The sequence below is a fragment of the Protopterus annectens genome, chromosome 8.part0, assembly GCF_019279795.1.
Source record: "Protopterus annectens isolate FY-2018-M chromosome 8.part0, PAN1.0, whole genome shotgun sequence".
Classification (NCBI taxonomy): Eukaryota; Metazoa; Chordata; order Ceratodontiformes; family Protopteridae; genus Protopterus; species Protopterus annectens.
Window position 1 is genome coordinate 235791166 of NC_056741.1, and position 14700 is coordinate 235805865.

Genomic DNA, 14700 nt, shown 5'->3' on the forward strand with positions numbered 1-14700 from the left:
TTACAAATGCACTCTCTTTCTACCAAACCCATAAAAATATTGGCATACATGGGTGCAAATGGAGCACCCATGGCAGTACCCTGTATTTGGTGATAAACTTGATTATCAAAATAGAAAAAAATATTCTCTAAACAGAATTGTACTAAATCCAAAATATAATGGATTTTACGTGGATGCCCTCATAGCTTGACCTTTCGCTACGTTCCTGAAAACATACTGAGGGTGCATGCTATTCCTGTGTAACAGAGTATTTCTATAGCATGCCTTCCTATGACCCCCGTATTCAGCATCCCATTCTCCAATCTCTCAATATACATCTAAAAATGATATACTATATCGTGAGTGTTTCATTGTAAAACTTAAATATTCAGTCAAGCCATTAATCTCTAATATAAATTCTTGTAAGCTTGTTTCACTACATCCAGTTACACAGTATGAGTGCAATTTTTATAACAGTGCAGACTGTCAGACAGAGCACGTAGTATATCTTGCCAGGTGTATGTCCTGAAGTGCGTTTTACATAGGTAAAACCAATAGGAAATTGAGGGAGAGGATGAGAGAACATCTGTATCATATGCGTATTAGATCTAAACATAATGCATTAGCCGGACATATACTAGAAGCAGGCCCATTACATTATTTTAAGTTTTTGGTGTTACAGGTCATCAGTCCCAATTATCGAGGAGGGGACATCAAGAACTTCACAGAAAGCTGTGAGTTGAAATGGATCATAAAATTTAGAGCAGATAAGAGACCGGGACTGAATGATAAAATACCCCTTAAACCAGTCTTACAAAATAGAAGATTGAAGTTCATTAAATAATATTGAATATTTAATATATACATATTATATTTTTTTGCATTTATTTGTATATATATTATATATATATTCTGTTTTTATGAACAGTCATCGGATGTGTTTTAGTTTTTGTATGAATGTGATTTTTCAACCCGTTTGGTATACAATTAATTATTTCATATTATACATATATTTGTTTTCATGAATTCTATTTGTATAAATGTTATATTTAAAGTAATATATATATATATATATATATATATATATATATATATATGTGTGTATAAATGCGTATTAGATCTAAGCATAATGCATTGATAGAAATTATCAATTGGATGACGTGAACATTGCCATTGATGAAGTCTGTTCACTAAGGTCAACAAGAGCCTGTCCATATTTTTCTCATGCAAGCACTTCATTAAGTGACGAGCATAAAGAAAGAACATGATGTCAAATGAAAGTACCAATGTTTTATACTTTAGATACTAATAACTTGAAAAATATAGTACAAAAACACTGGGATATTTTAACACTAGATGAGGGTATTAAAGAAATAGTAGGAGAAAGACCAAAGTTTCTGTTCAAGAATAGAAAGAACTTGAAACAGCTCCTATGCCATCCAAGAAATATGAGGAAAGGAACTGAAGGAAGTAATGAAAGTATCGTACATGGAACGAAACCCTGTAATAGGTGTAACTTTTGTAATTATATTGACACTCATATTTCATTTATACATCTAGTTACACAATATGAGTACAATTTTTATAACAGTGCAGACTGTCAGACAGAGCACGTAGTATATCTTGCCAGGTGTATGTCCTGCAGTGCGTTTTACGTAGGTAAAACCAATAGAAAATTGAGGGAGAGGATGAGGGAACATCTGTATCATATGCGTATTAGATCTAAGCATATTGCATTAGCTGGACATATACTAGAAGCAGGCCCATTACATTATTTTAAGTTTTTGGTGTTACAGGTCATCAGTCCCAATTATTGAGGAGGGGACATCAAGAACTTCACAGAAAGCTGTGAGTTGAAATGCATCATAAAATTTAGAGCAGATAAGAGACCTGGACTGAATGATAAAATGCCCCTTAAACCAGTCTTACAAAATAGAAGATTGAAGTTCATTAAATAATATTGAATATTTAAAATATATATATTATATTTTTTTGCATTTATTTGTATATATTATATATATATTCTGTTTTTATGAACAGTCATCGGATGTGTTTTAGTTTTTGTATGAATGTGATTTTTCAACCCGTTTGGTATACAATTAATTATTTCATATTATACATATATTTGTTTTCATGAATTCTGTTTGTATAAATGTTATATTTAATGTGTTGTATCTGAATTATACAGATTATATATATATTTACAATCGTTCAGTGATTGAGAAAGAAAAAGGTTTTAAAGTTTATACAATGTTTTATATAGCCCTACTTCCTTTTGGTGACAAGGAAATTGTCAGCATAATTTTATTGAATTGATGAATTATTTATGAGGCCACCTATTTAAGAAGGACTTGATTTTATTACTCATTTATATGGTCTGATGAAGCCTTAATGGTTAAAGCGCTTACCAAGTTTTATTATTAAAGTGTTTGCTTTATGCCTAAAAAATAAAATAAAATAAAATAAATAATAAATATACAAAGCTGCGTCGGCAATATTGCGTTCATTTTAGAAGATTTATTCATTTTAAGGAAATTGTCTATTTAGCCATGGTTTGTTCCAGTGGATGTCATATTATTCACATTTTACTTCATCTTTTTTATAATGATGGATTTAAAATGTCTTTCACTTAATGTTAATGGGCTGAATAACAGCCATAAAAGAGAACTGATTAAATATCTAAGATGAAATAAACCTGATGTTCTTTTTCTCCAGGAGACACAGGAGGCAGGTGAGAGGTTTAAATAATCTTCCTATGAAAATTTGGTGTTAGCAAATTTCAAATCTAAACATAAGGAATTGCAATTCTTTGGAAGAAAAAGTCATTGATACCTAAAATTAAATTTAACTTTGCAGTTCAAATGGGGATGATGTTCGTCGTGCATACAGCTGCAGTAATCACATATGGGTTCTCTGCCATCAGGCGGTCCCTCGGTCGGCCGAATTCCAAAGTCTTGGTCCGGCGTCGGTGTCGCTTCTTTCTTGACGTCAGTGCGACAGGGGTATATAAGACACAGCCGACGTCATATTCTTCAGTCTTTTTTGCCGCACGGTGCCCGAAGCAGAAGCAGTTCGCAAGTGCCGGTCGGCCAGCTCCTGAATTTACGAAAAATTGGAAACTGAAGTCTTCTTTAAAGCTAAGTACCCCGTTGGGGAAACTTTTCTTGCCTCAGACCGATGTCAGACAAAGTTAACAATTGTATTTCTTGTGGGAAGCAAATACCGCATAAGGATTTCCATTCCCTCTGCATACCTTGTTTAGGCCCAGACCACGACATCTCGGGCTCTCGCTTTTGTGCTTCCTTCAGTAAACGCACTATTAAGCGTCGGGCGGAGTTCGCCCAACATTATTTTGGTAAAGCTTTTGATTATAAAATGTCGTTGGAGACTCCGACTACCGTTTTGTCCAAAAAACGCAAGGAAAAGGACCGACACGCGAGGTCCACGGTCTCCACCGACACCACGCCAAAACCGACTGCACGTGGTCCGGTTCTCAGCGAGACGCCTTTGCAGTCCCTGACTACCGACGACACTTCTTTGGCGGTGTCTTCTGTACCCGAGACCGCAGGTGCCTCGGCCCTTACTCAGACTACAACCACCGAAGCCACTGTGAGTATTGAGTCTCCTAATGTGGACAGGTCCACTTCCACCCAGGGTGTCTTTAGGCCCTCATCTTCCTTTTCCATTAAGGCCTTTACTAAGTCCAAATCAGCCATGCATCCCAAGAGGCCTGTTTCTCAGGGCCCATCCCCAGGCCCCATGCCTAAAAAGCAGATGCTTAAAATGGCTGAGGATTTGATTACCCTTATCAGGGGTTCCCAACCCCCTCCAGACAAGAGACCCAGAGTGGAGGAAGATTCTCCCTCTTCTGAACAGGGCTCCATTTTCTCAGAACATTCTGATGTAGAGGAGCACTCGTACTCCCCTTATGAAGATTCGGATGCAGAACAGTCCATTCCTTCTATATCTCCCCCAGAGGATTTCTCTTTTGGGGAAACCTTGCACACCTTGAGGGAGCACTTCCATTGGGAAGGCCAAGACTTTTCTGATTCCAAGAAAAGGCTTAGGGAATTTCTTTTGTTACCTCAACACAGACCGCTGGCTATACCTCCTGTCTTGGACATACTTGATGATGTTTACTCGGAGGCTTGTCTTACTCCGGATTCCCTGCCTCCTGCTCCAGTCAAACCTGATAGGTACTACAGAGTTCCTAACTCTCACCATTTTCTTTTCAAAAGCCATAATGCTGACCCTGAAACCATTTCTCAAGGCCCGAAAGGAATGAAGGCATCTACTGCCAAGAATCCACGACCTTCCGAAAGAGGATCTAGATCCTTAGAAAGGTGGGGGAAAAAGGTATACACCTCGGCCACCCTAGCCATGAGGGCCTTAAATTGTCAGTTCCATATGCTTAAATACCAGCAGTTTCTGTTATCTCAATTAAGAAATAAAATGTCTCAACCTGAGCAACCAGATTTGAAGGAATTGCAGGATATGATGCATAGTGCAGAACAAGTGGGTAAACACACCTTACAATGTGGCTATGATGCCTTAGAGGCCTCAAGTAGAGCTGCTGTTACAGGATCAGTCATTCGTAGACATGCTTGGCTTAGGGAACAAAGCTTGCCTGATCATGTTAAAGCTAAACTACTAGATGCTCCTTTACAAAAGGATGTACTATTTGGTACTAATGCTGAGGAGATACTACGTAAAATGGAAGAAAAAGCTAAATCTATGCAAACTGTCAAGGCTTTTCTACAGGTACAACCACCTCGTTTTAGCAGAAATTGGCCTTCTAAAAACTGGTACTTTCCAGCCACGGACAAGCACCAAAGAGGCAGATACAGGCGCGCAAGGGGCAGAGGACAATCTCAAGGATCATATAGAGGCAGACAATGGCAAACTCCAGCACCAAGAGGTGGCGAGGACAGTGCAAAACAATACAGAAAACAAACCCAATGACTTCCTCCTTTTCATGCCAAGCAAGTCTCAGCTGGCAGCTCCCTTGGGAGGAAAGCTGGCATTATTTACAAGAAATTGGCATATTATCACAACAGACAAATGGATCCTGGACATTATAAACAGAGGCTACAGATTTCATTTTCACACTCTTCCAAAAATGAGAGGCATGCCAAACCTGCCACACAATCAAAGGGCAGAGGCACAAATACAAATTTCAAAACTCATGGACATGAAAGCTATTCAAGAGGTACCTACTCACGAACAAGGTCAAGGTTTTTATTCCAGACTATTCCTGGTACCAAGGAAAGGAACCGACTGGAGACCCATTTTGGATTTATCCATCCTAAGTACATTTCTACTCATACCAAAATTCAAGATGCTCACATTACAGCAGCTTCTTCCCATGCTGGGCAAGGGGTTTTGGCTGGTAACATTGGACCTCAAGGAGGCATACCTGCATGTCCCAATCAGACAAAGCTGCAGAAGATACCTCAGATTTCTTGCAGGTTCAATCCACTATCAATTCTCTGCATTGCCCTTTGGCTTATCTACTGTGCCCAGAGTATTCACGAAATGCCTGGCATCAGTAGTCGCCTACTGCAGACTTCAAGGGATACAAATTTACCCTTATTTGGACGACTGCCTGATCCAAGCGGACAGCAAGCACAAACTTCTGGAATATCTGGCTTATGCAATACGGTTACTGAATTCTCTGGGATACACAATCAACAAAGAGAAATCCAGGCTAACACCATCTCAGAAAATAACTTTCCTGGGTGCCAACTTGGACACAAACACCCAGATGGCCTACCTTATGCCAGAAAAACAGGGGCAACTAACTCAGTACTTCAAAATTCTAGCAAATTGTACCAGGCTTACTGCAAGGAAAATCCTGCAGGCTCTGGGCTTCATGGCATCTTGCATTCTTTTAATCCCATGTGCAAAGTTGCATATGAGAAAACTTCAATGGTACCTAAAAAACCTATGGTCTCAGCACAGCCACAATTTGGAAACAATAATACCAATAATTCCATGTTTGCAAAAGGAATTTCTATGGTGGGCCCAAGCATGTCAGACAAACACAGGTCTCCCATTCTGCAAGCCTCAAGCAAATCAAGTCATCACAACAGACGCCTCAGATTATGCCGGGGGGGGCGAACATGATAGACAGGTGCATTCAGTGTAAATGGTCCCAAAAGGAAAAGCACCTTCACATCAAACAAAAAGAAATGCTAGCAGTGATAAATGCAATTACAGCATTCAAGGACCTCCTGCACCCAGGACAATTATTGATAAGAACAGACAACACCACAGTAATGTGGTACATAAACAAACAAGGAGGAACACATTCATACCTCCTGTGCAGACTAGCCATGACACTTTGGAACTTGGCTCTGGAATGGCATATCAAACTTCCAAGCACAGTACTTGCCAGGTTTGGAAAACACGCTGGCAAACAGTTTAAGCAGAAATATGACAGATCCGCACGAATGGAAGTTGCATCCTCAGGTGTTTGCACAGATAATCCAACCGTGGGGAAGGCCAGACATAGATCTCTTTGCCTCCCACAGGAATCATCAATTGGAAAAGTTTTGTTCAAGGACCTTCCATCCAAATGCCTGGAGAGTGGACGCCCTTTCATTCAGTTGGACAGCAAGGACAGTGTACGCTTTCCCACCTCTGCCTCTTCTGCCCAAGGTGCTCTTGAAAGCAAGAGCAGACAGACCGAAGATGATACTGATTGCTCCAGACTGGCCAAGACAGCACTGGTACCCACTCCTGAGGAGCCTAACACATACTCCTCCCTGGTCCCTACCTCTAATGCCTCTTCTGCTGACTCAGCACAACTACAAAACTCTTCACAGTCAGCTGAAATCACTCAATCTCGCTGCATGGAACATTCCTTAACACCTCAACAGAGCTTATTCTCCAAAGAGGTACAGGATGTCATTTTGGAGGCCAGAAGGCCATCTACTAGAAAGGCTTACTCTGCAAAATGGAAACGGTTTTGCTCTTGGAATGAGAAAAAAGGCCAGGACCCTACAAACCTAAATTTGCCTCAGGTAGTACAGTATCTAGCTGAGCTGCTGAACAATGGACTCTCATTTTCCTCCATAAAAATCCATGCCTCAGCCATTTCTGCAGAATTCAACGCGGATCCACCCTTATTCTCTCACCCACTCTTAAGGCGGTTCCTCAGAGGGGCTAAGAATATAAGACCACCAAGGAAACAACCAGTCCCAGCCTGGGATCTTAATTATATTCTAGAAACATTAACATTGCCACCCTTTGAACCAGCTGCCTCTACAGATTTGCAATATTTGTCCTGGAAAACAGCCTTCCTTCTGGCCATTACCTCAGCTCGTAGGGTTTCGGAACTGCAAGCCCTCATGGCTGTGCAGCCCTTTCTAATTTTCCATCAGGACAGGGTTTCCCTTTGAACCAACCCATCATTTATGCCTAAAGTGGTATCCAGGGTAGCTTTAAATCAAGCCATACACTTGCCTACCTTTTACCCCAATCCTCAAAACAAAGGGGAAAGGCTGCTGCATTCTTTAGACATCCATAGACAGCTATGTTATTACTTGGACAGAACAAAGCCTTTTAGGAAATCACAACAACTTTTTGTGTCCTATGCTGTAGGAGCTCAAGGGAAGCCAGTGACCAAACAGACAATTTCAAAATGGATAGGCCACTGCATACGGTTTTGTTACTCCTATCATGGGAAATCTGTCCCTACAGGCATCAGATCCCACTCCACCAGGGCCACAGCTAACTCTACAGCCTTCCTCAGAGGAGTTCCTACCAAAGATATTTTGGAGGCAGCCACTTGGAGTTCTGTGCATACCTTCACAAAACACTACCACCTGCCTTTATATTCCAAAACTAGAGCAGGCTTTCCCACTGCTGTATTGCAGGGCATTCTGGCTCACCCCAGTTCCACATAAGTGCCTACCACCCTGTGTGTAGCTTTGGGATTCTACCCATATGTGATTACTGCAGCTGTATGCACGATGAACATAGTACAGTTTTGTACCTACCATAAATGTAGATGTTCGAGTTCTAATACAGCTGCAGTACAGGTTTCCCTCCCTCCTTCCCCTCTTGGTAAAGGACTAGTGGCTAACACCTCCTCTTACAACCTAATTTGGGTTATCCTCCTATGGTGTATTTGCTTGCAACTACTGTTTTTTGATTACATTGCATTGCTTGAATATATTTTTATATATATAATTTATGTATTGCCTTCCTTCTGGGGGCACCTGACATCTGGGGCAAGAAAAGACTGAAGAATATGGCATCGGCTGTGTCTTATATACCCCTGTCGCACTGACATCAGGAAAGAAGCGACAACAACCGACGCCTGCCCAAGACTTTGGAATTCGGCCGACCGAGGGACCGCCTGACGGCAGAGAACGCATATGTGATTACTGCAGCTGTATTAGCACTCGAACATCTACATTTATGGTAGGTACAAAACTGTACTTTTCCTATGATGATTATTAAATTTCAAAACAGAATTATCACTTTTGCAGATATGTGTTGGATACCTGCATTAGGAGTTAAATATGCAAGAAAATATCATGATATCCTTCTTACAAATATGAAAGGGGTAGATCTGAAGTTGTTGCTATCATTTGATCTTCAACCTGTGAGAATAAGGATCTGGTACGGATCCAACTTGGACGCATTTTCCAGCATCAGATCTGAGGTTCAAGCTCCTTCCCTATCTAAAATGCCCCTGTCTCTTTCCTCCCCTCAGATCTTGTTTGTCACACGTCTAGCTAGCATTGTGGTCCATTTCCAAGTATGTCTCCTCTTCTTAACTTTTCTGTAGCTCTTTTAGACACCTTTTATTACTAATTTCATCCCCACCCTTGCGCTCAGACATCAGTCCTCTAAAACCCTCTAAAAGAAAAAAGCACTCTCTTTTTCCCTTTCTTTGCTTCTCTTAAGCTAGTAGTGTGTGTGTCTACTATTTCCAACACCATGGCAGAGACCCACAAGCCAGGGTTTTGGAAATGCACAGGATGTGGCCATAAGCTTCCCCCTTCTGATGGCCACACTCTATGCATGGTTTGTCTAGGAGTCCCACACCTGGACACCTCCTGTTCAATCTGCACGGGATTCAACCCCCATGTATTGATCGACAGGAGAAATATGTTGATCCTGAAGGGCCTCCTTCCTAAATTTTCCTTGGAGGCCCCTGCTTCTGCTTCTACCCCTTCCTCCACCTCGGCCTCTGGGACTCAACCTCTTGGCAAGAGAGCTGGGGACAGGGAGAAGCACAAACACAAAGACCAGGATAGGCACAGGAAGTGGTCTTCTGACTGCACTTCCTCAGCTGAGCCTTCGGGTAAGTCTCGCCCAGCTCCCAGCCTGGGCTCCCCTCAGCTCCGTTTATCCTGTTTTTCCCCAGAGCCAGAGGTTTTTTGGGGCCATTCCTCTTTATCACCCTCTCCCCAGTGCATCACTAGGCCAGTTTCCATGGCTTCCTCCGCCCAGTCCACCCGCAGCCTTTCTGAATCTCAGGTGGACAGGATGATGCGGAAATTCATTCAGACACAGATCCAGATGGGATTCTTTCCTGCTCCTTCCACCTCCTGGGCTTTATGCCAATTGCTCCTTCTCAGATCCGACCTCTGACTTTGGAGTCCTTGGGTCCGAGGCCCCTCAGCATCAAGGGATCAGCGCTGATGGTACCTGGTACTATGACGCTGACCATTGCCCCGAGTGGTTCGGCTTCGACTAGCTCGGAGGCTTGTGGCTCTCACAGCCATAGCCTCAACGTCAGATTGAAAGCGATGGGGTTGGCTTCACGGTTTTCAGAGTCGGCCATTCCACTCGTAGTCGGTGTGCCTGGAGGCTCGGGTCCAGCTCCCCAGTTGGTGCAGATAGTTATGGACCCAGCCTTAATCCCAGCTTCTGGGATTCGTTCTCCTTCTGCTTTTGACATGGTGGAGAGAGTTTTCTTGGACCCATGGAGACCCTTGATGCTATCATCCTCGGAGCCCATCCTGGCTTCCTCTTTTTCTGGTCTGGATTCTGCCATCCTTACCCCTCAGGGACAGCCTGTTGTCTCTACACCCCAGAGAGTTCCCCCACGGGAAGAGCCAGAAGTTTCCGAGTCCTCCACAGAGGCCCTCCCTGAGGAGCTCTCTCGGAAACATACATGTTAAAAGGAGGCACTTGGACTCCCCGCTGGAGCCCCTCACAGAAGACTCTGACTTAGAGGATAGGGGAGAGTTCCTCCTCGATCACCCCAGGTGATGTCTCCTTTGGAGACATCATGGAAGTCCTTTGCCAGCGTGGTGGGTGGTCTGTCCAAAAACCCAACCTTGATGAGTAAGTGTTCCTGGAGGCATTTGGCACAGGACCCTCTACCTCCTGGGTGTCTCCTCCTGCAGATCCACTTGTGGATCTGGTTACTTCTTGGATGTGGAAGGAGCCCGATATGGTGGAGGCCATCCCCAAGTGCCCTGATAGAATTTTAAGTGCACCATCAGACAAGCAACATTGGTCTAAGGGGTCCCTGGTTGATACCACCAAGAAAGAGCTCACTCAGGAGAGATCTGTGGTCCATCCACTGGAGCAAGAGTCCTGGGCCATGGACTGTTTCAGGAAACAGGTTTATGCTTCAGCCATGTTTACAGTATGTGCACTGAATTACATGGCACATGTGATCAGACTTCAGCAAGACCTGGTCAAGGAGGTCACTGAGTCTGCCCAAGGGTCCATGTCAGTAGAGGAGAAACAGGTGTTCTTCTCCCATATATGACCACGCTCAATTCCATTACCAGCACCTTTATGCGGCTTCTGTCCCATGCTACCAGAGGTGCTGCTAGAGCAGCTGGTACAGGCTTTGCCATCAGACGTCATGCCTGGTTCTGGCTTTGTGCATTCTCTGAGCCCTTCAAGGTGTCTTTTATAAATGCCCCATATGATGGTTCCACTCTTTTTGGAAAAACTGTATGAGACACTTTGGTCCAGAGTAAGAAAGATGTGAAGACCTTGTCTGCTGTCGGGATCCGCTTCTCAACTTCTCAATGATCCTTTTCCTGGAATCAGTGAGGGGCAAAGAAGATGTAGTTCCGGAAGTCTTAAGGCTATTTCCATGACACTCAGGACTCACCATCCCCTAGATGCAGAGGAGGATATGACAGACACTGTCCTTGCGGCAGAGGAGATCCGAGGACCCAGGGGTCTCGGGATTCCTTCCCGGACAGACCTGCTCAGCAGCCCTGAGGGATTTCCCAACTGTTCGTCTCTGGAGGCAGTCAAGGGGATGTTTCTCGCTACACCCAGCAGCCTGCGAGTCAATTACAGATGATTCTTGGGTGTTGCAAATCATATCCAGAGGATACTCCACCCCCTTCATTCAAATGCCAATCCCACCCAAGCACCTCCCGGTTGTTCCACCCATGCAAAAGGAGGAAGCAGTACTAGAAATTTCCATGCTGCTCAAAAAATGAGTCATCCAGCCCTTCTCCCTATACCAGTCTGGATAAGGCATCTATTCCAAGTTCTTTTTAGTGTCAAAGAAGATGGGGGACTTAAGCCCCATCCTGGATCTTTCAACCCTAAACCTGTTGGTTGCCAAGACAAAATTTCGGATGGTCACTGACCAAACTATTCTGCCCTTCCTGCAGAAAAATGACTGGATGTGCTCAGTGGACCTCCAGGATGTGTACTACCACATCAAAATGGAGAGGTGCTCTCAGAGATTCCTCCACTTCTGGCTAGTGACCAGTCATTACCAATTCAGAGTGCTACCCTTTGGTCTCACCACCACCCCCATGGTGTTCACCAAAGTGATGGCAGTGGTGGCGGCTCACCTGCAACTGCGGGGTGCGGGGGTTCCAGGTCTTCCCCTTCCTGGACGATTAGCTCCTTTCCTCCCCCTCCAGGCATCCCGTCTGCCAAGCCAGGATCTCTTTCTCCAAACCGCTCATCAGTTGGGCATAACCATAAATCTCAACAAGTCCCTTTTAGATCCGGTTCAAGTTCTAGACTTTATTGGAGCTCAGTTAGACATCATTTAGAGCAAGGTTTTCTGACTCCGGACAAACTTCTGTCCCTCAGCCATCATGTGTTGTACAGTGTTTAGACCCAATATCCACCTGCAGAAACAGTTCTTCAGGCATTGGAGTCTATGGCAGCCATGATCACCCTCATCCCCATGGCTCTTCTGCAAGTGAGGGTTCTCCAGTGGAACCTAGCAGTCCAGTGGTCCTTACTATAGATCTACTGTTACCCATCCACTTCATTTTTTTAGAGCCTGCAGGGATTCGGTTTTCTGGTGGCTTCAATCTCCGGATCTTCTTCTTGGTCGTCCTTTTATACTTCCTGCCCCAATGACTACTGTGACCACAAACGTCTCCCAGCTCGGGTGAGGGGACATTGCATGGGGAGGGCAATCCAAAGCACATGGTCTTCCCTGGAGACCAAACTGCATATCAGCATCCTGGAGATGAGGGTGGTGCTGCTGGTGTTGCTAGCTCTTCATGCCCATTTTCCCCTAGGCACAACTGCTATCCACACAGACATCTTGTCTGTAGCTGGTACATCAGCAAACTGAGAGGAACCAGGTCTTATCCCCTTTGTTGCAAAGCCATGAGATTGTGGGAGTCGGTGATCTCCACCGGCCGTTTTCTGGTGGCAACACACATTCTGGGAAGGTCCAACATTCTGGTGAACAGGCTCAGCAGATCTATTCTGATGCCTTATGAGTGGTCTCTGAATTCTTCAATAGCAAAACAGATCTTCCTAAAGTGAGGTTGGCCTTGCTGTGATCTCTTCGCCTCTCCTTCCAACGCAAAGTGCAGCAAGTATTTCACTCTGAACCCCCCCCCCTTCCGGGGGAGTCCCCCAGCGATGCTCTGTTTCATGCTTGGCCCTCCGGTCTTCTGTATGCTTATCCTCCACTTCTCCTGATCCCAAAATTCATTCAGAAAGCTCAACGGCTGGGAGCTTAGTGATCCTCATTGCCCCCTTCTGGCCTCGCCAAGTATGGATGTTCTTCGTGTTTCACTGTTGCAGTCATTACATTTGGGTAATCTGCTGGTTGCCCTCATTCGGCCTGAATTCCAAAGTCTTGGGTCCTGCGTCGGTTGCTATCTTCTCTTTATTTCTTTATCTTGCAGGTTCTTCTGTAATGATGTTCCCAGAAAAGATTAACAGCAAATTTTCTTGTGGTTGTTGAACTTATCTTGAGGATTCTTGTCTTAAGTAGCTTGTATTTCTTAGGAAAGAAGTATTTACTAAGAAAATGTTAGCTAGAAGGGTTAAGAATTTATCATTTGGTAAAAAAATAGTAAAATCTTATTTTGTTTAATGAAAAAGAAAAGAAGAAACTGAATGGTCTGCTAAATAATGGAAGAAGGTTTGTATTGTTTTCTTTGGAGTTCTTACAGAGACATGCGTCACTAAACAAGAACAGCAAGCCTATTAAGCTTAGGGAGGCCACTCCATCTGTGACTGCTGATATTGGGTCTCTTCTCTCCAGTGCACGAGGTAAGGTGTGTGCTGTTTCCACTTTCCCTCATCTCACTCCACTGCCTCAGACGGGGTCAGGTCTACGAAGAGAAACTGCTTTGTTGCTAATAATGGTAGTTAATATGGCTCACTTTGCTGGAACATTCCAGATTCTGAAAACATATTATTAAATTAGCCCCGTGTAGTAGGTATCTCCTTAGTCTTCCACTGTACTCCTTGAGCTTTGTGTCCATGTGTAGTTTAGTCTTATTCTAAGATGTTTGCTTCTCTAATGTGAAGGTTAGAACTAAGGGGTTATGGCTGGATGTATGCTATTAGTCTGATTATAGGAGTGTCTAACTTGTGAAAATCTCAGGAAAGTGGTCATAACTGTAGTCCCACTGCAGAGTTGGTGCCTCCTAGAAGTTCAGCTAATGTGGTAGTTATCAGACATAATTTTAAGTTTTATGCTTTGTCACTGTCACATTTGTGGTTTATTTTGTTGTTTATCAGTGAAATTGCAGAACATGTGATTCTGTATTCCTTAAAATGTATGTTATGTATGTTGTCAGTAGTGTTTGTTCTTTTTACTGACTTGTAGGAGCATATTGCTGAACGACAACTTATGTCAGAAACCAAAAAGGAAGAGAGACTTCTGCTTCAGGAAAGGCTGAACACCCTGCAGCGAGCTGTAGCACAACTGGAACTAGAAAAACGAGAGGTGGAACAAGAGGCATCAAAGCTGAATTTGGATAAAAGTTTATTGAAGAAGACACTGGAACGGGTAACTGACTTTTCTGTTTGCCTTTCTTATTTTTGTATGCTGAGAAAGCTGATTAATATCTTCAGTAGTTGATGAAATTCTAGAAAATATCCATCTTTGTGGTATTAAACAACAAGAATTTTATGAGAGAGGACTTGTCAAAGCTATATATGAGGTTCATTTTGAAAACAAGAGCATAAGAGCAAAATACTATATTGCCTTATGGAGCCATAGAAATAATTAGAAGGTTATTCAATGCTTTTATAAGTGACAGTGCAAGTGTTTTATCACTAGTCCTGAATGAAACAAACATTTACAACAGTACACGCACCAGAAAAAGTATATCCACGGTGGTGTAGTGGTAGCGTTGTTGCCTCACAGCAAGAGGTTCTCCCGTTCGATTCTCGGCTGGAGTGCGGGGAGTGCCTTCTGTGTGGAGCCTGCATGTCCTCCCCGCGGTCGAGTGGCATTCCAAAAGACATGCATGAATGGGTGTGACTTCGTTGAAGGTTGGGTGTCGA

At 43.4% G+C, this 14700-nt stretch overlaps 1 protein-coding gene across 1 annotated transcript in view; it reads left to right on the plus strand.

The window, feature by feature from the left end:
• LOC122808721 (trichohyalin-like) overlaps positions 1-14700 on the plus strand; it is a 196239-nt gene that overhangs the window by 70476 nt on the left and 111063 nt on the right. The window contains exon 3 of the mRNA XM_044079714.1: positions 14018-14200. Coding sequence (XP_043935649.1) covers positions 14018-14200 — 183 coding nt within the window. The remainder of the gene's footprint in view (positions 1-14017; positions 14201-14700) is intronic.